The 22,436-nt window shown below is 35.9% G+C and overlaps 1 protein-coding gene across 1 annotated transcript in view; it reads right to left on the reverse strand.

The window, feature by feature from the left end:
- The window catches only part of btv (dynein cytoplasmic heavy chain beethoven), a 1,245,321-nt gene that overhangs the window by 917,032 nt on the left and 305,853 nt on the right, over nt 1-22,436 (reverse strand). The window contains exon 20 of the mRNA XM_090394552.1: nt 3,652-3,767. Coding sequence (XP_090250678.1) covers nt 3,652-3,767 — 116 coding nt within the window. The remainder of the gene's footprint in view (nt 1-3,651; nt 3,768-22,436) is intronic.

Below are 22,436 nucleotides of genomic sequence, written 5' to 3' on the forward strand. Positions count from 1 at the left end.
TACAGCTTGCCAATGCTGCTAATAAATATTCCTTCCCAACTTCCCAAATACTGCTGATATCTTGCCCTTTAAATTCCTCCCACCATGGAACTGCCCCAAGTTGATATCTAAGACCATTATAATTAAGACCTATAATTCCACATAAATTCCTTTCTCTTTGATACTCCTGCATGTCTATTCATCTTCAAAGTTAAAACCACATGGTCATTCTTTCTCCAACTGGGAACAGAGATGCCATAACCAAATCTAAAACTCTTGAACCTCATGTTGCCTACATGTTGACTAAAACATCTGTCCTTCAAGAATTCCAGAAATTCCATTCCCTTATTACTACATGCAGTTTTCTCGTCCCAATTTATACTGTTATAGTTAAAATCTCCCATAACAATCATTCTACTTGCACTTGCCAAGCTCAACTGCCTAAACGTCTCCTGCTCTTCACCCCCTCTATACTCTCTAGCTTGTAGCAATACCCCCACTAAATATCCTGTCTTGCCCACCTCTACCGCACACCATATGCTTTCAAAACCATTAGTGCCATTGCCATCCAAATCCTCCACTCTGAGCGGACATGTCATCACTTATCATAAGCAGTATGCCATCACTGCGTTCTCCCTTCCTATCTTGTTGAAAAATGTTGTACCCTGATGCTTCTATTCCTGTCAGTTATATCATCTTCCATCAAATCACATCTCAGAGATCCCAATAATTGGACAGACTGATGCTGTCAGCACCACTAATTCATCTCCTTTATTCCAGATATTCCTGCATTAGTGTAAAGAATCAAGGTATTGTCACTGTTTGACTACAAATAATTCAGCATCGGATAATGCTGAATCCAGACTACATTGGATTCAGCATTACCCGATGTATTCCCACTTCTTCCAAGCACCTATTCCCACAAGAGGCCACCCCCTGCTACCATCAACCATGATAATTCTAGTTTCCCCTACCTTTCCACACTGATTCGCTCAGAGAATAGCATTCTCTACAGAAACATACGTTCTTCATAATTCAAATGCAAGCCATCTCTTCTATATAGTTCCTATCTGTCCTCAAATGCCCTCCAAGCATTCACATATTCTGAGTCTCTCTTTTGACACATTCTGGCTATTATACTATTCATTACTTACGCTCTTCTCTGCAGCTCTGCATTATCATACCTGTGCAACACACCACACAATCTTCCCCTCTCTCTCAGTCTACTTCTATACAACTACAAGATTGCACCTCAGATCTCTTGCCACCAGATTCACATTGCCTCTCAAGTCACTTGTGGCTACCATCACAATCAGCTCATACACCCTTTCACCTTGCTTAATTGTCATAGTCATACTATCTATCATTCCTCCAGGCATGATATCTTGCAAAGCATGGATCATCAAGTCTCCATACATCACACCTCTTACCACTCTGTTTCTTCCTTGCTCACCTGCATTCCTTACTTTCTCTCTCTCTCTCTCTCTCTCCTCTAACACTTTCTTTCTTTGTTCCCCTACTTACCTGTTGTTCTGTCATCTCTCCATCACTGGTTCCAGCACTCTCTCACATTTTTCTCATTCCCTCTCTTTTACTGGTTCTTGTATTTTCTCCTCTTCTATCATTCCTATTCCATATCATATGAGGATAGATTGAGAATTTGTAGACTGCAAGCACTAGCAAACAGAAGCAAGATGGGTGATAAGATTATGATTTACGAACTTCTGAAAGGGTCATACAGGATTTCAATTGATGGAATTTTTCAATTTATGGAAGGTGAGGAAAGGACAAGAGGGCATCCTTGGAAGCTAAGAATGAATGCTGTTAAGAAGGGGGGGGAGGCTTGATTTTTCTCTCATAGGGTGGCATTCCATACATCACTTTCCTATCACGCAAAGGTGTGATTGGAATGGAATGCCATTGGATGTTATGAGTGAAAGCAGTTTGAATGACTTCAAGAATAAGTAATAGCTGGTGTGTATGTGTGTGTGGTATATGGCCTCCCTCAATGAGTCTCTGACTCATCTTAATAATAATAATAATAATTCCTATATGTCTCTCTTATTGCTACTCTGATTCACTTTGTATTCATTGTTTATAGTTATCTAATCTCTTCTTTCATGCTTCTCAACTCATTCCTGAAACATTCCACTTCTTCTTTCACTGCATCTATCTCTCTCTCTCTGCAAGTTGCCTACTTTTGTTTGCCATTTATCCTCCCAATTAATGATATCTTCGAAAACTTCACACGTACCATACTCCCTACTTTTATTTTTTCATTCACATTCTGCTTGTTATCCTCATCCTTGATCATACTGCTCATCTCTTTCAGTTAGTATTTTCCTGTTTCTGATGTAACGGTGCCAAGGTCCATTATACTAATGTCTAAATCACAAAATCCTTCTTGATTTCTACATTTTTCATATATATGCATTTCCCAATGTCTCACGTGCCACATATCTAACTTTCGGGATACATACATGCCACAAGCATTGCATACTACAAAATCCCATAGAACGATGTGTAAAATGTAGTCCTTAAATGGGGAGCTTAGTGATAAGCCATTGGCAAATTGAGCTGCAGCTTTTGCCATTACTCAAATATTGCACAAAGAACTAAGCATTATCTACTACAAACTATACTAAAATATTACATTTTTAAGTACAAATTCCTCAACTTTATTTATTTATTTATTCTTATGGCAAAAGGAATACAGAATAGCTAAAGGTCAATGTCTGGATAGCCAATCCAAGGCCTCATCCGTCACCTTGTGGATGTCCTGTAGGCCACCACCGTGAAATTGGTGCCTTGGGCAGTCGTTCATAATATGATTAATCATCTGAGCCATGGGAGAACAATCACAGTAAGGGTGGTCTAATAGCATACATTTATGTAGTAGGTAGCCACATCTGCCCTGGTTAGTTCTGATCCTATTGATTGATGACCAAATCTTCCTAGGAAGAACAAAACCAGGCTGCAGAGCACAGGGATCTTCTACCATGAAGCCGTTTGTTGGGAGATTGTTAGACCAGTATTCTCTCCACATGTCAGGTGTTGATGACAGGGCCGCTGAAGAGAGTTAGTCCATGGACCAAAAAGGCTTTCTAGATTTTAGGCGAAGACTAGGTGGATTTATAAGAGTGTGGTGCAGGGGCAGGAGTGGGTTGCTCATTGCTTTATTAAATTCTTTAATCGAGGCTTGTCTTCTCTGTATGTTTGGTGGAGCAACGTTAGATAGGGCAGGCAGCCAGGAGAGGGGGGGGGGGGCTTCTCGCTGTTCCACTAATTGTGCACATGGTAGAGTTTAGCTGGGTATCTATGATGTTAGCGTGTGCACTTCTGTCCCAGACAGGGGAACAATATTCTGCTGCAGAGAATGCGAGGGCTAGTGCAGACGACTTTAGGACGACTGCACCACAACCCCAGGTTGTCCAGGAAGCCTTGAAATGATATTGTTTCTCGTTTAAATTTTTTTTTCACTGCTATCTCTTAACACATCCAACTCTGACCTCTCTCTCCTTCTTGTGGTTCATTTAAAACCAAATTTTTTAATTAAAGGAGGCAATCATTCTTCTGACACTGAGTAGTAGGTTGAGCATGTTATATGAATAACATTTATATGAATTCTATTCAACATTTACGAAGATTATTTTTTTAAATAAAAAGTGGCACCTACCTTATATTTTTCAATTTCTTTATATAAACGTAAAGTCACTGTGGTAGGTTCAGATTCTTTTAGCTTTTCGATCCAGGTATTCAAAAAAGATTCAAAAGTATGGACTTTACTCCTGCAGAGAGAGAGAGAGAGGGAGAAATTAGAAGTATAGTAATTAGGATATTGCAAGATCAAAAATTTATAAATACTGTGCTTTATTATAGTTTCTACATATACACAGTGTGCCAGTTAAGTAATGTGACAACAATTATTATATCAAAACAAAGAACTATATTTGGAATTTTCAATTTCACAGATTTAAAATAATCTCCCTCCAACTCCACACAACATTTATCTGTCATACAGGTGTTTAAAGGCACAGTGGGAGTCCTGAATAGGAACCTCCTTCAGACTCTGGGTCACACCACACAGAAACTGCTTCCTAGGCAGCACACTGTGTGTGTGGGGGGGGCACATCATGCAACAGAATCCAATTGTTGTTATGGAACAGTTCTTTCCTGACACGTCACGTGTACATGCAATGCATTACTCTTAAATAATACTGACCATTCACTTTGGTGCCCCTCAGGAACAAATTCATGGTGGATAATTCCAGCAACATTGAAAGAAAAAATGACCATTGCTTTGACAGATGTTCCACACCATTCCATGCTCTGGCATTTCATTTCTGGATCAAACTGAAAACATCAACTTTTGTTACTGGTGACAATTCTTTGCAACACATCATGATCATGATCAACTGCATAGATGAAATTTTGACAACATGCAACCCGGTGCTCTCTCTGTTCATGTGTTAACGTGTGTGCCACAAACCAACTAAAATGTGTTGTGTCTGTGGCACACACTTTTAACTATGATTAACCTGGCTGTTTCCTTACTGACACCAAGCTGTACAATGAGTAGTGTAGTGGTTATTTGCCTGTCATGAGCAACAATTTCCCTAGCTTTCACTGTATTTTCATTTGTCCATGCAGAATCTGTCCATCCTCCATAGCATGGTCCATCCTCCAGGGACTCCCTCCCCTCTTTAAACAAAAACTAGAACACCTGTGCATGGTCATGATCATGAAAGTTTACGGGTGATGGCTCAGACAGCCATCACCCGTAAACTTTTTTTTATGTCTTGCTACATTTCAGTAGCATTTTTTCTTAATTAACAGTAAAATTTTATCAGAGCTCTTTGCTGCAGTACACAACTTCTAACACGCTCCACTCACATTTTCTTATTTCAATATTTGTGACACGAAAACTGCTGCATCACCAGACTCGAAAGTTACTCCTGTGATTACAACACACTCTAGTAGTCAAAACTATAAACATATTGTTACTTTTATTCAAAGAGCTGTCCTGTAAAAAATCAATCTCATCACTCAATGGGCACACTGTGTATGTTAATTGCAGAACCCACAGTATGCTAGTAGTGCAGGAAGGTGCTGGGATGGAAGTATAGCTCAAGGCACAAAGGCTATGTATTATATTATGTTCTGCTAGCATATTCTCTGTTTTGCAGATGAAAAACTGCCACTTTCTTATGGAAATTGTGATCCCACCTTCAGGTGAAAGGCTATTATCAAGATTCATTAAGTCTTAGGAAGAAAGATGGGAATTCAACCACAAAATTTTTCTGTTTTCTGGTTGAAAAAGTACCATTTTCACATGAGAATAGTGAAAGCATCCTCAGTTGAAAAGTCCTTAGCAAAGTTCATCAAGCCATAAATAGTAATTCAAACTGTAGTCCTTCCAACCAAATGCCCAATGAAGATGAAGTTGTAAAGACATGAAGTTAAAAAAGACAGAAGGAACATATTAATTTTTAAAAATTTTTAATTTAATTTTTAAGCTATAAGTAATAGTACTTGAGAAATACTATGAGTAAGACTTTTTCAACTGACAGTTGGAATGAAAGAATAAAATGATAAATTAGTTCATCAGGTTTGAAACAGGGCTGTGATTAAGATCATGATGCAGCTGCTTATATTTTTACATCCTCAGAGAAAGGCGATAAAAAAATTTATTTCAGCAGAACAGTACATATGAACATATTTAGAGAAAAGACATACAGCAGAGAGAGAAAGAGAAAAAAAAAAAAAACATATGTGAAAATAAGTTACTGATTACCACATTGCTCACTTCTGGAAACCATCAACAATTTTCAGTAGGTGGCAAGTTTTTCTGCCAGAAAGGGGGAAAAAAACTATATTTGACAAAAAATTATATTCTTGTGTTCATTCTTATTTTATCCAAAAAGGAGCAACTAACTTTGTATTAAGCTGTCCTATCAACATGACCAGCACACACTCCCCTCTTGGGCACACATATATATACATAGTGTAATCCATTATGGGAAGGATGATTGATGAGATTCCAAGATAGATCAAGTTGATATGGAGACAAACACTCTCTAATATTATAACGATTCTCCAGATCAGAGACAGGTATAGAAAGTTTTTTTTTTGAGAATGTTATAGGAAAGAAGTAGAGGTATTTTCAAGTTATTAAAGAGAGCCAGTGACATACAGAAAAAGGAAATGAACCCCTCATATACAGAAATGTTTCGAGAAATTTCTAGTAAAGAGCAAAACTAATATCTGCTACAATTATTATTATACAGGTATCTGCATTATTCATAACTAGCCATTATTCACATAACACCTATCATACCTCTCCTTAACTTATTCACTGATGAAGCACTCAAAACCACCTCTGGATATCCATTCTACCCATTCACCACATTCTGAACAAAAAATCCAGTCCTAACCCCCTTGCTCTTCGCACTCATGCAATTTCTATGGGTGATCCCCTCCCCTCATTCTCTCTCTTCCTGCCATGTACTGAAAAATGTCTTCAGTGTCAATTCTATAAATACCCCTTGAATAACTTATATGCTTCTATCATGTCTCCTATCATCTAGTTTTTTGTAGCATTTTTGCTGATCAACTTTATCTTTATATTTTCTCCCCAACATTTCCTTTGCAACTCCTGCTTAATAATGCTATTCATCCATCTAACTCTCACTTGATTTATCCTTCTGACTCTGGGTATACAGTGTGATACTGCTTTCTTCAAACCACTCTTGACCACCTCCCATGCACTACCAACATCTCTTCCCTAAAAATTCTTATGCTACAAGCACTGCTGAAAGCTGATTCCCCACCTTGTCATAACTGCTCACTTTGTAATTTCTACATATACCCTTTCTTAAGAGAAATTTCTATGTGTCTGGCAATCTCTCAGATCAACTACACGATTACTTTCCCCAAATGGAGACGGCACAGCTAGATTGGTTACTGTTAAGTTCTCTTACGCTATGACCAGATATAGCACTCTCGAACTTCACATCCCTTTCATCACATGCTGTCACAAGTAACTACCTCTCAGCAACTGAATAAATTCCATTTCTTTCCTTCCAAGTAACCATTCCTCCTCTCAGTCTATGCTCCCATAGTTGAAATACTCCCATAATAATTAAAGGACCTGCATTCATCATGCTAATTTGCCAATGCATGTCATCTAGATTCTCCCTTATACCACCTGGGTTATAGTAGCAACCAATTATATATTTTGTCCTGTTGGTCTATATCTCACACCACATAGCATCCAAATGAACTGCCCTCTGCATCCCCCTTCATTCTGATGCACATCTACTCTTTCTGGCTTCAATTTTTCTGTGATATTAGCAAAACCTCTCTGCCCATCCTGTTCCTTTTGTCCTCTTTGAAGATACTATATCCATTGCATTCTATTCCTATATCATCCTAAGTCAACCAAGTCTCACTAATGCCAACTTTTGGCCAAGTTGAGTTAACCAATGACAAAAACTCCTCTCACTTATTCTGAATACTTCTGGCATCAGTATACATAAACTGCAATACCCCCCCCCTCCCACCACCACCACACACACACACACATCATCCCACAACCTTTATTACATCTGGTGTTGTTTAGTCCACTAAAGTAAAGAAACAAAGGGGTGACATTCAGTATCATGTGATCACTCTCACTTGCTAACCTCCAGGTTGCCAGACCCATGTTCACATGCATCCCCCTAAACATCCTAGTTTCCCTGATTCTGCACTTCCAAACTTTCACTGAACAAATTTCTCTCAAGACTCCTGACACCAAATCCATTCAGATGCAAGCCATCCTTCCTTTCATCAAAGTTACTTGACAAACTCCACATACCATTCTTTCATTTCAAGCAAGATGGAATGAAGAGCTATGCACTGATGCATTCTCAATCATAGCTCTCCATTCCATCTTGCTTCTATCATATTGTGGCAACACACTCAACTTTTAATTTCTCACTCTTGTTTTTTGCATTTTTGCAACTACTAGCAACTACTTTATATCTTTTTACATACCATACTCATCACCCCTGCTAAATCATTTGTAACTACCAAAATAAAGATCTCTTTCATCTTCACTATCTGCATTCATACAGCATGGCTAACATCCTTAATCTTGGCATCAGGAAAACATGATTTCCTTACATTCTCCTCAAGCACTCCTCTTATCAATGAAGCACCCTAAAAAAATTTGATTCTTATTCTCATGTTTTCACTCTTTCATACTCTGCTTTCATCTCTCCTTGCTATCCTCTAGGTTGCCAAACCCATATTCACCTGCATCCCCCCATTAAACATTCTAGTTTAATAAATCTCTTATATAAATTATATAGCATGTTGAACTATACATCTTATAAAGTTCTATAAATCTCTTGTTCTGTTAAGAATAATTTTGTAAAATTTTTTCTAGAAAAATGTTTGGAAAATTTTGTATAAAAAAAAAAATTCTGTACAGGAATTGAATTAGTCATCATTTTACTACATAAAGAATGGCATACAATCACATGGAGAAGACACAAAAGAAATACGGATTTTTCCCTGATTTTGCTGCTGTTGGTTGATTCATGTTATCTGAATAGCTAGGAACATCTACAGATAATTGATTTTTTCACATACTACAGGACTCTGGAGTGCTGCAACCATGAATGCATGAACATATTTAAATTAGAGATTTGAGATAAATTTGAGATAAACTGGATATTCTAAACTGGCTCTTGAGATTGTGATATTTCGTGCACTGACGAGTTTATCAAACAAAAAGGATGTGTTGTCAGAAAGACTATGTATTAGGTTGGTAGCCTAATAGAGTAGATCATTTATATACATAGATTTGCCATAAATACTGTCACAACTTCTGTATGACCCTGCACTGTCCACAGAATTGTGCGAGCCCAGTTCCATTAGTGATAATGTGTGCAGCCAACATTCATGCATTTATCAGTAGAGAGAGTTGTCTAGCTGTATGGGTTAACATGCAATGAGGGAGATTAATAGCACTTCACAAGGTGGGAATGCAGCCAGCTGTTATTTTCACCATGCTATAACACTCAGGATCAGTAAGATGTTTGCGTATCACCTATTAACTCTTATAATGATATAGACATATCTGACCACCAAAGAACAAGCCGACCATGCTGTGCCAGGATGGAATAGCTTGTGAGGGCTGTAAAGGCATGCCTGTACAGTAATCCTGTGAGAATGCAGAAAGTGATGTCATGAAAGATGAACATTTTGCAGAGAACAATGTCACGTGTACTAAACTGATGACTATTGTCATTCTACTGGACATTTCCTAATACTACAACTTATGCAGCATAGGGTGATAAAATCAAAGGCACAGAGATATCCTGTTGACAGATGAGAAGATTTTCATCACTGAAGAGTCATTTAACTACCAAAACATGATCAGATCAGATATATATATATATGCCCTGGATGCTTGCAGAGCATGTGCTGTAGCACCCAGGATTCAGAGAGGTCATCACCGCTTGATGGGGGGGGGTTAGCAGGGTTATCCAAGTTGCCTTTTTGCAAGAAAGTTGTCAAAACCTTTGCCAAAGTGTATCAGGATGCAGTGCTAGAACCTGTGGTATATCCCCAGGACAATACATTGTTTCATGGTAGGCAGTGGACCTTTCAACAGGACTCAGCCCCCTCCACAAAAGGCGCACACATACTTCTGACCAGTAGTTGGAGGTAAATGTGCCCAACTACACATCATATAACATCTGATTGGCTGTCTGACAGTCCTGATCTGAAACCGTGACTTCAAATTTTAGTCGGAGATTGAGAGAGTAGCCTGCAAGAAATGACACTCTAGCATTGCCAGCCTAAAGACGGATTGGAACGAGCAGCGGCAATGTTGCCATTAGATGTTGTGCATGCTACCATCAATATGTAGCCTCACAGACTTCAGGCAAGCGTGAAGGCAAAAGGGAGGACATTTTGAACAACGAGTGCTGCTATATGCACATTGTATGTGCCAAAAGCTGTAAATGATTTACTAATAGATTAAAGGTTTATGCACTGTTCAAGTAGTAACAACATTTATGACTACACTAGGTATAGAAAGAATAGAATAGATGAGAGAAGAGAGTCTTGTAGGAAGCCTGCATTGATATACTTAGAAGATAGAGAACCATTCACCATCACCCAAAGCAAATGTCCAGTCAGAAATCTGGCAGTCCACTGCAGAAGTCAGAGGCAAACCACATGATGGAAGTTTACTTAACATGCCTTTTGTGTCAGACCTGATCAAAAGGATCAGGAGAGACTTGCCAAACTTTTCCATGGTATTTATCCAGATATCAGTGTCATAAGTAAGTATATTGCCTACTGATCACCTTTTTCAGACCTCTTATAACAGTGAAATAAGAAAGGATAAAAATGGCATGATACAAAATGTGAGTCAACTCTGGAGCACAAACCTATAAAACAATCAGAGGAATGCCACCAGGGCCAAGACTTTTTGGCATGTAATTTGAGCAAAATTTTTCTGATCTCTTTCTGGGCAGTGAGTTTTGAGTGTTTGGAATGGTTGGGGGGAAGGGGGGGGGGGGATTGACCAAAATCAGCAGTGCAAGAATTAAAGTAGGGCGCCAGAAGGGGGATTTGCCTTTTCTGTTTGAGATGATGCAGCTGAACCATCAGGATGCAGTTGTGTGATGCGGTGTGCTGAGCAGATGGTGAGGAGATCAGTATTTAAAGTACTGGTTGCAGGTGATCTTGATGACTGGATGTTTGAGAACTACATAGTTTATCAAAAGAGTAACAGAATGGAATGTGCTAACATTGGCAAAGTTGTGGAAAGGGCTGGTGTGGTGAATGATAGTAAGTTATTTATGTACTGAAGAAAGAGAGTAAGTAGGTAACAGAATGAAGTTCTGAGGCCTGCATAAGTGGCAAAGCTCAAAGAGATGGTGTCATCCACCAAAACCTACAGTGAATGATGTGATGCCAAACATGAGCAAATGCCCTGGAGACACCTATAATGAAGGTGCATGTTTCTTCAAAACTTTTCAGCACATGTCCAATGGTGGGCAATTGAATTTTACCTGCTGTGAAAATTTAACTTCTCCTTCAGAATGAAGGTAAGCAAATTAATTCGATTAAGAACATGAAATTGTAAGTATTGAAACATACTGATTATGCTGTTTGGGTTCAGTGAAAGGAGCCTAGTTATTTTATTTTTATTATTTTTTATTTATTGATTTATTTTTTTATGGAAAAGGATAGTGTTCCCAATTTTCTGAACACTCTCCGCAATCCAAGTTTGTTTAGATTAGGAGTGTTCTCTAGTACATAAAAAGATTCTCAGAATAACCTTTCACTTCTGAAGTAGAGTCATCTTAAAATAATGGTTCATTTCCATCTAGTTGCATGTAGGACATAGCTGTCAACTAATTCACTTTGTCCATATTGGTTGATAATTATATAATTTTCATTGTATTGTCTCTCTCTCTCTCTATAAACTGCAGATCTACTAAAATGTCCATAATAAGAAATTTTACTGACAATGGATCCTGTTACATTCCTAGTGTTGATAATGGGACAGACTTCATATTTTGGAGATCATCAGGATATTAGCTTAAATATTGGTTTATAAGCAGTTTGTAATTAGTATTTACTCAATATACTAATACCACTTTAAATTCACAATATATTGAATATCACTTAATTTTTTCAACCTGCTTTAATCTTTGAAAAAATTAAGAACATGCTCAATAAATACCAATTTATAAACTGCTTATAAATAAAAAAAAAAAGTTCCAATTTTAAAATTAGAAGCAAATCACTCTCTAGTTCTATTTGCTAATGATTTAACTGAGCCATATTTTATGCAGAATGGTAGTGGTGTAAGATAATATTCATATATGTTATAAGTGTGATCCCACCTCTTCTTTTCATGGAGACAATTGGGAAAAAAAAAAAAGCACTAATTACATCTCACTAAAAGCCTCACTCACTTCTGGCTGTGCCACATGCATAATATGTTTCTAGTGCAATTAAACAGACAAAACTTTATAGTGAAATATACTTGAGAAATTGGAGATAACCAATGATTACCATCACTAGGTACATTACTTACTAGTGTTGGATCCTTCGTTGTATACTCTAGCTGTAGGCTAACTTCACATTCCAACACAGAGAAAATTTATTTTTAACTGCGCCACTCTATGTTCTAATTTGCATAAGCAACGTTGTGAAATCAACCATCAGTTAGCACCATATAGTTATCAACTTAATTCAGGCAGAAATTCTCTTTATTATATATAGGGTTCCTGTTAAGATTCGAACTATTTTAATGAGCGGTGCAATGAAAGAAATCAGGCAAACACAAGATTCAACTCAAATAAAAATATTTAATGCTTTAACACATAAATTTACATTAAAACAAGGATTTCTAGTAAGGATAATACAATTAAGAATAAATAAGTTCTCGTTAAGACATTAGTAATTTACTCAGCTGAGTATATCAATTACGATTAGAATTTATGCATACATATTCTACTCTTCCTATTATCAAAGATTCCAAACATTATTTCACTCTGAACAAAGTTATCATTCAATGTACTTAAATATTGACTCAGTTTAACTATTTAGAACAATCACAAAGCACAAGTCATCAGACATTCATTTAGCACTTCAAAGTTTTATCAATTTAACACAATAGTTCTCAGAAAGTTCAGTCTCAATTTTACATTGCGTTCTTATGTAACAGGCTTCACAAAATCACACATTCAAATATGAACTATTAATCCAGAGATACTTCATATATTACGTTTATGAGGAAATGCTTCACTATATCACACATTCAACCCTGACTGTTAATTTCAGTAATATGAACTATATCATGTTCTAAAGAATCAAGCTTCACTGCTTCACACAAGGCATAGAAAAGATATCCTTACCGGTATAAACAGTATAGCTTCCTCATCATCGAGAAACATTCCTTGGTTCTTGAATACTTTTACTTTGAGAGCACACAAATATTATAGAATCCTGGGTTTCAGTAACTGATTAGTTAACACGGGAGAATTTATCTTCTTGCTCGTGATTGCCTAACTTTCAATATTTCTTACTTATTCTTATTATCCTTCCGTCCAACGCTATCCTTTTGCAAGGCAACAGGAATTTATAAAAGAATAAGGGCTCGAAGAAAGATAGGTCAAAATACAGAGCGGTTCTCAGTCCTTCCTACTCCGTTCAACACCAGGTTAATTCTCCCCTTCTCTTTCCACTGTGTTCTTTCTTTTTTATGCACTGCTCATGACATCCTACTCTCCTTTCCTGCCAAAATCTGATTCAAACTGGCTTCTTATATATTGTACAGTAACTCACGCTAAAGCACATGCTGGCTAAAAATAACATAATTTCTCACAACAACCAATCAAGTCTTATTTTGAAGAATTACTTGGATACATTACATTTTACTAACAACATAAAAAGATTGGATATTTTACAAATTTTATCTCTGTATCAGTAACATTAATCTCATAGTAATAAGTGATATTTAATACATAGTTTTTACAACTGTACTTCATATAAAAATAATAAGTGAACAAATAAATATTAATAAACATAATTTGAAAGAAATTATATAAATAGCATACTATTAACAAGAGATTATTAGTCTGTTGAGCAAATTTGGCTTAGGGAATGGCAGATTATGTTGGACTCTGAATTAATAATTTCCAATTCTCCTCATTCAGAATCCAACAAAAGCTTACTCTTCCTCTGAAAATTTTTCTTTAAAGAAAAATTTTTCACACAGGTCACTCCTGCAGAGGATTCAAACTTCTTATTTTTTTCTCTAGGTCTCAGATTATATCTCGTCTGGACAAAACTTGATTCCTTATTATGATTTGTGCATTTATTCTCCTCTACTTTTTTATTTGAATCTTTACTATCCTCATTATCGAACAAGTTTTATTATTATATGAACAAGTATTCAGGTTTGGATACTTGTTCTTGTAATGCTATGTCTGTGTTGAGTTGAGCTTCAGGCTGATTCAGTTTATTAAAGTCTGCACTACTATTATGCTCAATTAGCTTATTTGTAGGTGATTGCACTTTACTTGGAGGTAGTACTTCATATGATTTACTAAACCTTTCTGTAAGTTGCTTCCTTGTAAGATTTACTAAACCTTTCTGTAAGTTGCTTTCTTCTTCTATTCATCAGGGATATCTTACCCTTAGAAAAATCACATGAAAAGTGATCCTTTTCCATAAAGTTAGTTCCTAAGATGATGTGAGAATCCGAGTTAAGTGTTGAAGGAATAACCAGCAAATCCTGCCAGACACAGAGTCTAAAATTTGGCAGATAAATTCTTGCACGAACTTTCTCGTATTCTACAAAGTTAGAGTCTGAGAGAGTAATAATTCTCTCCAGTTTCCTTAATTGAGCAATGTCTTTCCACAATCTATGCCTTATGTGCAGGAAGTAATCTCTACTAATAGTTGAAGCATTACAGCCTGTGTCTAACAAAATATTACACTGAAATCCTTGGATATTTCCTCTCATCTTCATTACTGACTCATTCAATTTAAAGGAGTTTTGATAATTACTGCACTTTCTATGAGGAATATGCCCAAAATTTGAATCCCATCTGTTTTTTGAGTATGTTCCCATAACATAGGAACAATTTCTGGCAATATGCCCAGTTTTGTAGCATTGAAAACACTTGGGAGGATCTGTATGATTTGAGAGGTATTCTCTCTTTGCCTGGAGTTGAGAGGCAATGGGCATTTGTTGATTGATACCCTCTAATCCTTGCATTACCTTATCCAGATTTGCTAATATGGGCCGATTTTGTTTTTGCACCTCCTGTTCTATCATCTCATTGATTCTATTGTTGTGGGGTTGTGGTTCTCTTGAGAATTTAAAGTGATAGCTGCCAGTTGTTTTGCTACATCAAGGCAATCTATTACTGGTTGCTGCAATCTCTTTACCTCATGGTGAACTAGAGTTTGCACTTCCTGCATTAATTTCTTCTTGTTGGATTGCTCTTCACTCTCAGATATGTGGTTAAGATTTATGAAATTTTCCCCAATACTTTCTTCCTTCCCTTTTCTTTTTTGTTCTCTTTTCTAGTTTCGATTAGGTTTAGGGAACAATCAGCCCTTTCTATGATATTCACATGGCCTACATTGGATGAGGGACAAAAGTCTCCTATCATTTGTTCTCTTTCCTTCACAGCTTTAAGACATTCCTCCAATGTAGTAATTCTCTTCTTGTAGGCTGTCTCTCTTAATTCTGGTCTAACGCCTTGGCGAACTTGTTGGAATACAGCCCAATCTAAATGAGGCTTATCTACATTGGACACATTTAAACTGTTGGAGAGTGTTAACATATGATTATAAAAGTTGGTAACACTTTCCTTATCTTTCTGTGTGATCCTCTGTAGTTTCCACAGTTCAGAAAATTGTGATATCAAGGCATCTTTAAATTTTTTGTACTCTAATGTTTTCTTAAGTATGGGAGATGAATACAGAAACGTCTTTAGCCTTACCAATTAATTTACTTCGTAGCAATATTAATAATTGAAAATCAGTCCAATTTGTTACTTCTCGAAGTTTTTCCACAAAAGAAAAAATGATAGCACATCATCTGATTCCTCTCCTGAAAATAGAGGAAATACCTGTTGGGGGTTTACAGTTCGGAAGAACTCACTGTCCTCCATTCCCATGCTAGATGCAAGAGCCATATTGGATTATTAGTTACTTCTTTAATTCTCACAACTTCAATTTTAAAACTATTCAAAATACAATTCTTTGCCTGATTTGTTCTACAACCAACTCACCATGATTCACTTAACTTTACTACTAAAGTTTTAAGAATTAGTTCCTCTTAAGCTATATATAAAAAAACTTAATCTCTAAATTAATACAAGTGAATCAACATCCTGCTGACTGCGCCATTTTATTAGATCCTTCGTTCTACTTCGTTGTATACTCTAGCTGTAAGCTGACTTCACATTCGAACACAGAGAAAATTTATTTTTTAACTGCGCCACTCTATGTTCTAATTCGCACAAGCAACATTGTGAAATCAACCATCAGTTAGTACCATATAGTTATCAACTTTATTCAAGCCGAAATTCTCCTTATTAAATATAGGGTTCCTGCTAAGATTCGAATTATTTTAATGAGCGGTGCAATGAAAGAAATCAGGCAAACACAAGATTCAATTCAAATAAAAATATTTAATGCTTTAACACATAAATTTACATTAAAACAAGGATTTCTAGTAGGGATAATACAATTAAGAATGAATAAGTTCTCATTAAGACATTAGCAAATTACTCAGCTGTCATTTATGATTAGAATTTATGCATATAAATTCCACTCTTCTTATTATCAAAGATTCCAAACACAACTTCACTCTAAACAAAGCTATCGTTTAATGTACTTTAAATATTGATTCAGCTTAACTATTCAGAACAATCACAAAGTACAAGTCATCAGTCATTCATTTAGAAACTTCCAAGTTTAATCAATTTAATGCAATAGTCCTCAGAAAATCCAATTTCAATTTTACATTGTGTTCCAACATAACAGGCTTCACTATATCACACATTCTAATATGAACTATTAATCCAGAAATACTTCATATATTGTGTTTATGAGGAAATGTTTCGCTACACACAATCAATCTTGAACTGTTAATTTCAGCAATATGAACTATATCAAGTTCTCCAGAAACAAGCTTTGCTACTTCACACGAGGCATAGAAAAGATATCCTTACCAGTATAAATAGTATACTGTTTATACTGGTAAGGATATCAGTATAAACAGTATAGCTTCCTCATTATCGAGAATCCTAGAAACACTCCTTGGTTCTTGAATAATTTCACTTTGAGAGCACACAAATATTATAGAATCCTGGGTTTCAGTAACTGATTAGTTAACTCGGGAGAATTTATCTTCTTGCTCGTAATTGCTTAACTTTCAATATTTCTTACTTATTCTTATTATCTTTTCGTCCTATGCTATCCTTCTGCGAGGCGATAGGAATTTATAAAAGAATAAGAGCTCGAAGAAAGATAAGTCAAAATACAGAGCGGTCCCAAGTCATTCATACTACATTCAACCCCAGGTTATTTCTCTCTGCTTATTACTGTCTTCTTCTTTTTTAATGTCATACTCATCACATCCTACTCTCCTTTCCTGCCAAAATCTGGTTCTAACTGGTTTTTGTTGATATCGAGCTGGCTAAAAATAACATAATTTCTCACAACAACCAATCAAGTCTTATTTCGAAGAATTGCTTGGATACATTACATTTTACTAATAGCATAATAAGATTGCATATTTTACAGTTTTTATCTCTGTTTTAGTAACATTAATTTCATAATAATACAAGCGATATTTAATACACAGTTTTCACAACTGCACTTCATCTGCACTTATTAATATTTATTTGTTCATTTGTTAAATGAACAAATAAATATTAATAAACATAACTTGAAAGAAATCATATGAACAGCACACTATTAATAAGAGATTATTAGCCCTGATGAGCAAATTTGGCCTAGGGAAAGGCAGATTATGTTGGACTCTGAATGAATTATTAATAATCTCCAATTCTCTTCATTCAGAATCCAACACTAGACACCCAGATGGGTCTCTTTATTATAGCTACAGAAAATCCACATACACTAACTGATATCTGAACATTTTATTCTTTTATTAATATGATATTATAAACTTAAATCCAGTACAAGTCTAAGCTTCTTATGTGCTGTAACAAATTCAGAATGAAAAAGGTAGCAACAATAAAAAAAAATTGTTTACACTATTACAATAAAATGAAATATGGAAAAAAAAATGGAGAACAAAAACAAAACATTTCAGGTATTTAGGCACAATTTTTGGGAAAAACGGCAGAATATATGTGGAAAGAGATAACAGAATAAGCAAAACCTGGTGGAAAGTCAGATGAATAAATTTATATGGAATAAAGAATATTAGCCAAAATACTAAACTCTCCTTATACAAGACAGTGTTGAAAGTTTTAACTTTCAACACTGTCTTCTAGAAATTTTCTTGTAGAAATTTGTAGAAAGTTTTAACTTGTAGTTGCGAGTGCCCTGACAGAGAAGGAGTTAAAGACATGTAAGATAGGTACTGTGTGCATAAAGGTTAGCGTGGTTTTCCAATGATGGGTCCTCTGACTCCATGAAGATACTTGTATAATAATAATGATATAACATTTTGCTGTTTTTTTATCATATTTTTGATGAATATTTAATCAGTGATGGCACAATCATAATAAAAATTAGTGTATGTTAACATTATTAGCATTCAAGAATGTGTGAAGAGAACTAATCTAAGTATATGGCTAAGTATAAGTACAGGTAACTCTTGTCATCAGCACTTTCATTATCTGAGTTTTTGCATATACAGGTAACCCTCAATTAAAATGCAGATGTTAGACTCCATAGAAATGCTGCGATACATAAATCGCATTATGCGAGACTCAGATCACATTAAAAAAGCAGGGTTATGTTCTGAAATTGTTATTTTTTTAAATTATATAAACAACAATGACATTTCCAACAAAATTATATTTGCATTTAACTCAGGTAATTCATGTATCATCATCATCATAAATTCCTGCTATGTACCCTCAAGGGTGTACAGGATATGATAGTACTACATGAAAAATTTACATCATTATTAACTTCCTATCTACAATTTTCCTCCAAATCAGTCTGTTACTTGTCAAGACTCCAACATTATCAGAACTTATATTTCTATCCTCTAAGGCACTTTGTACCATATCAATCCACCTATTTCTTGGTCTTCCTCTGGGTTGTTTTCCTGCCAACCTGGCAGAGAACACTTGTTTTGCTAATCTTTGCTCTCCCATTCTGTTTAAGTGACCATACCACCTGAGATTAGCTCTGCTAACGCATTCCTGGATGCTGACAATGTCAAGTTCTTTCCTAATATCCTCGTTTTTAATATGATATTGCTATTGATGCCATCTGTTCATGCCTATAAACTTTCTCAGGACTCTCATATCTGTGGTCTCTACTCTTTGGTCAAATGTTTTACTTCTGACCGAGCTCTTAGATCCATAAGTTAAAACTGGTTTGAACACTGTCTTGTTTATAGCTAGTTTAGTGTTCTGACTAATTTCTCTCTCTTATTCCATATGAATTTATTCAAATGACTTCCCACCATACCAGCTTTCTGAATCTGTTGTCTATTTCGATATTTAATTTGCCATCTTCAGCAAAAATCGTGCCTAAGTAGCTAAAATGTTTTACTTGTTCCACAGGTTCTCCATTTACAACACAGTTGACATTTTCAATGATTCTGCCTATTTTCATTTCTTTGTCTTTTTATTGCTGACATTCATACCATATCTATTACAACAGTTATTCAATTTAGTCAGAGAATCTTGCAGACTTTTAGCAAATTTATTTAGAAGTATAACATCATCCGCATAAAGCAAAGAGCTGACATTAACATCTCCAATTTTCATATCATGTTTTCATTTCATTTCATATCACACTTTCCTTCATTATTTGATCCATATGGATATTGAATAACAGAGGGGATAATGTACATCCTTGTCTCACACCAGATTTAACATTAAACCATCTTCCTGTACTTCCTTCAATTCTAACTGCTGACTTGCAACTCAAATAAAGACTATTGCTTGATATAATGCCCCATTGACACCTTATAACCGTGGCGTATTTAATAGCTTCTCTCTTGGAACCTTGTCATATGCCTTTTCCAAATCGACACAACTTAAATACAGATCTTTGTTATATTGCCATGCTTTCTCGACTATTTGTCGTAAAGTGAAGATCTGATCCTGACAGCCTCTATTTGGCGTGAATCCAGCTTGTTCTCCACCAAGCTTTTCTTCCACAATTCTTCTCGACCATTTATCATCCATACTTGCATAGATCTTGCCAGGAACACTTAGTAGGAAGACACCTATGTAATTCTCACATTCAGTTTTATTTCCCTTTTTATATATGGGTACTATGAGAGCTCTACTCCAATCATCGGGAATTCGTCCCTTTGTCCAGGCTTTCTGAACTATGCATTGCAGCCACCATAAGACTCTTATACCACCATACTTCAGCATTTCTGGTCGAATATCATCTACTCCTGATGCCTTTCCACATTTCAAGCCTTTGATGGCTTTTTCTACTTCAAGTATGGATATGTATTTCTGACTGCTTGCCTGTCAGTGTTTTTTACCACCGTGCTGTCATCACTGCTTGTTTCATTTACCAGTTTTTCAAAGTAATTACTCCATACTTCAAGGATATCTTTTTCTCCCATTTTCATGTCACCTTTATCATCTCTAACTCCTTTTACAGCACTCTTTCCTCCATTCCTAAGCTTCTTCAACAACCTCCAGCATATTTTGCAACCTTCTTGATATTTATTTTCTATATTCTTGCCAAAGTCCTCCCATGACTTTTGTTTAGCTAGTTTTACACAGTGTTTAGCATTCTTGCATTTGTCTCTGTATTCTCTAAAAGCACAAGCTGACTGATTTCACAGGAACTTTTGATATGCTTTCTTCTTTTCCTTCACTGCCTCTTTAACTTCCTGTGTCCACCAGGGAGTTCTGATTTTTTTATCCTTGCAGACAACCTCACCACATGCCTCTCTGGCAGACTCAATCAATGTTTTCTTCAGAGTTTGCCGCTAAATCACCAAGGTTTGATTCCTGTTCTCAAACTCTTTCATTTTTTCTTCAATAATCTTTGTGTATTTTAGTCTACAGTTCACATCTGGAAGCTGCTCAACTTTTATTCGCTTTAAAATTTTCTTACATGTTATTCTTTTCAATATTGAATTCAATATTGAAAAGAATAACATGCCCAAGATTAAATAGTGATCACTTGCAATTTCAAATCCTCTGTACACTCTGGTGTCCTGCACCAGGGAGAAAACATCACTATCAACAATAACATAGTCAATGCAACTTTTCTTATTCCTTGCCTCTTCTCTCCATGTGAATTTGTGCATATTTTTATGTTGGAACATGGTGTTAGTAATAACCAGGCCATGTCCTGAGCAAAAATCCAACAGATATTTGCCATTATTATTAGCTTTGCTCTTTTCTCAAAATTTTCCCAAAATATTTTTGTATGTCTGACAATCATTTCCTACTCTGCTATTTATATCCCCAACAAGGACCAACTTTTCCTTTTTCATTGTGTCAGTTGCTTTTTCTAAAGCATCAAAAAATTCTTCCCCTTCTACCTTAGTGGAACCTTCTGTAGGACCATAGGCACAAATAAGTCTCATTGTCCAGTTTCCCATTCTCATATTTGCCCACATTACTCTACTTGAGACTGACTGCCATTCAAGAAGATTAGCCTCATTTTTTGTGTTGAATACTATGGCTACTCCTTCTTTTCCTTGATTGTCATTGCCTGAATATAACATTTTGTATTTATTGCTCAGAAAGATCTCGCCAGTTTTTGTCTTTTTTATTTCAGTCACTCCTATTATGTCGATCTGGTACTTATCTAATTCCTCAGCTAGCTCCATTTCTTTGGAGCACAAATTTGGGATTTAGCCGACGACAATTTGGTCGGCTAAATCCCAAATTGCCAGCCCATCCTCGTTCATTCAGTATCAAAGTAGATACCCAACAGGGTGCACCACGAGAAGGTGAGGATTGGACATTAGGTCAGAAGCCCTGGTCAGTTCTCCACATTCCTTTAAAGGCTTTGTGGAGGTCTCCTCTCAGTTATACAGCTTTGACCCTTAAGCACCCCCATAATTCATGTAAGTTAAGAAAAACATATAAACCATGAAACAAATACATAGTATAAACTTATAAAAATTAGAAATTATACGTAAACTTCACTGCATATAATGCATAAATGTTTTAGGCAAAATAAAATAAAGTGCATATTTTAATCGTTATCACAGTCTTCAAAACAGACATTTTATAGGTGTTCTTTATTTACGATTGGCCAGGTGTTGTCATCACTTGAAATCTCTTGGACATCATTTGCATAATTCTCATTGCCTACTTCAGCTGGTTTAGTTATCAAGAAGTCAGTAATAAGACCTTGCTTACCACTATGATGCAATTTTTTTATTAAGTTCATAATATGGAGTTAAACAAATATCTAATTGTTTCATGAATTTTCTGGAGTGTTCCATTGAGGGATTATTATCTGTAAAATAACTTCCTAACTTTCTTGCCAAATCCAAATCCAAATCCAAGAATTCTTTAAACTGAATTCTTTAACGGATTCATCACAATCAGAATCTTCGGCAGAACTTTCCCCGCCATTTGGTTCGACATCATCTATTAATTGTATCAGTTCCTCCTCATTTAAATCTGTTTCTCATCAATTAATTCACTAATTTCATTTTCTACCATATTACAAAAGTCCTCTCCACAAAAAATGTGTATGACGTTTATTATATTTCC

The sequence above is a fragment of the Typopeltis vanoorti genome, chromosome 6, assembly GCF_054136105.1.
Source record: "Typopeltis vanoorti isolate ZY-2024b chromosome 6, IOZ_Tvanoo_1.0, whole genome shotgun sequence".
In the NCBI taxonomy this organism is placed as follows: domain Eukaryota; kingdom Metazoa; phylum Arthropoda; class Arachnida; order Uropygi; family Thelyphonidae; genus Typopeltis; species Typopeltis vanoorti.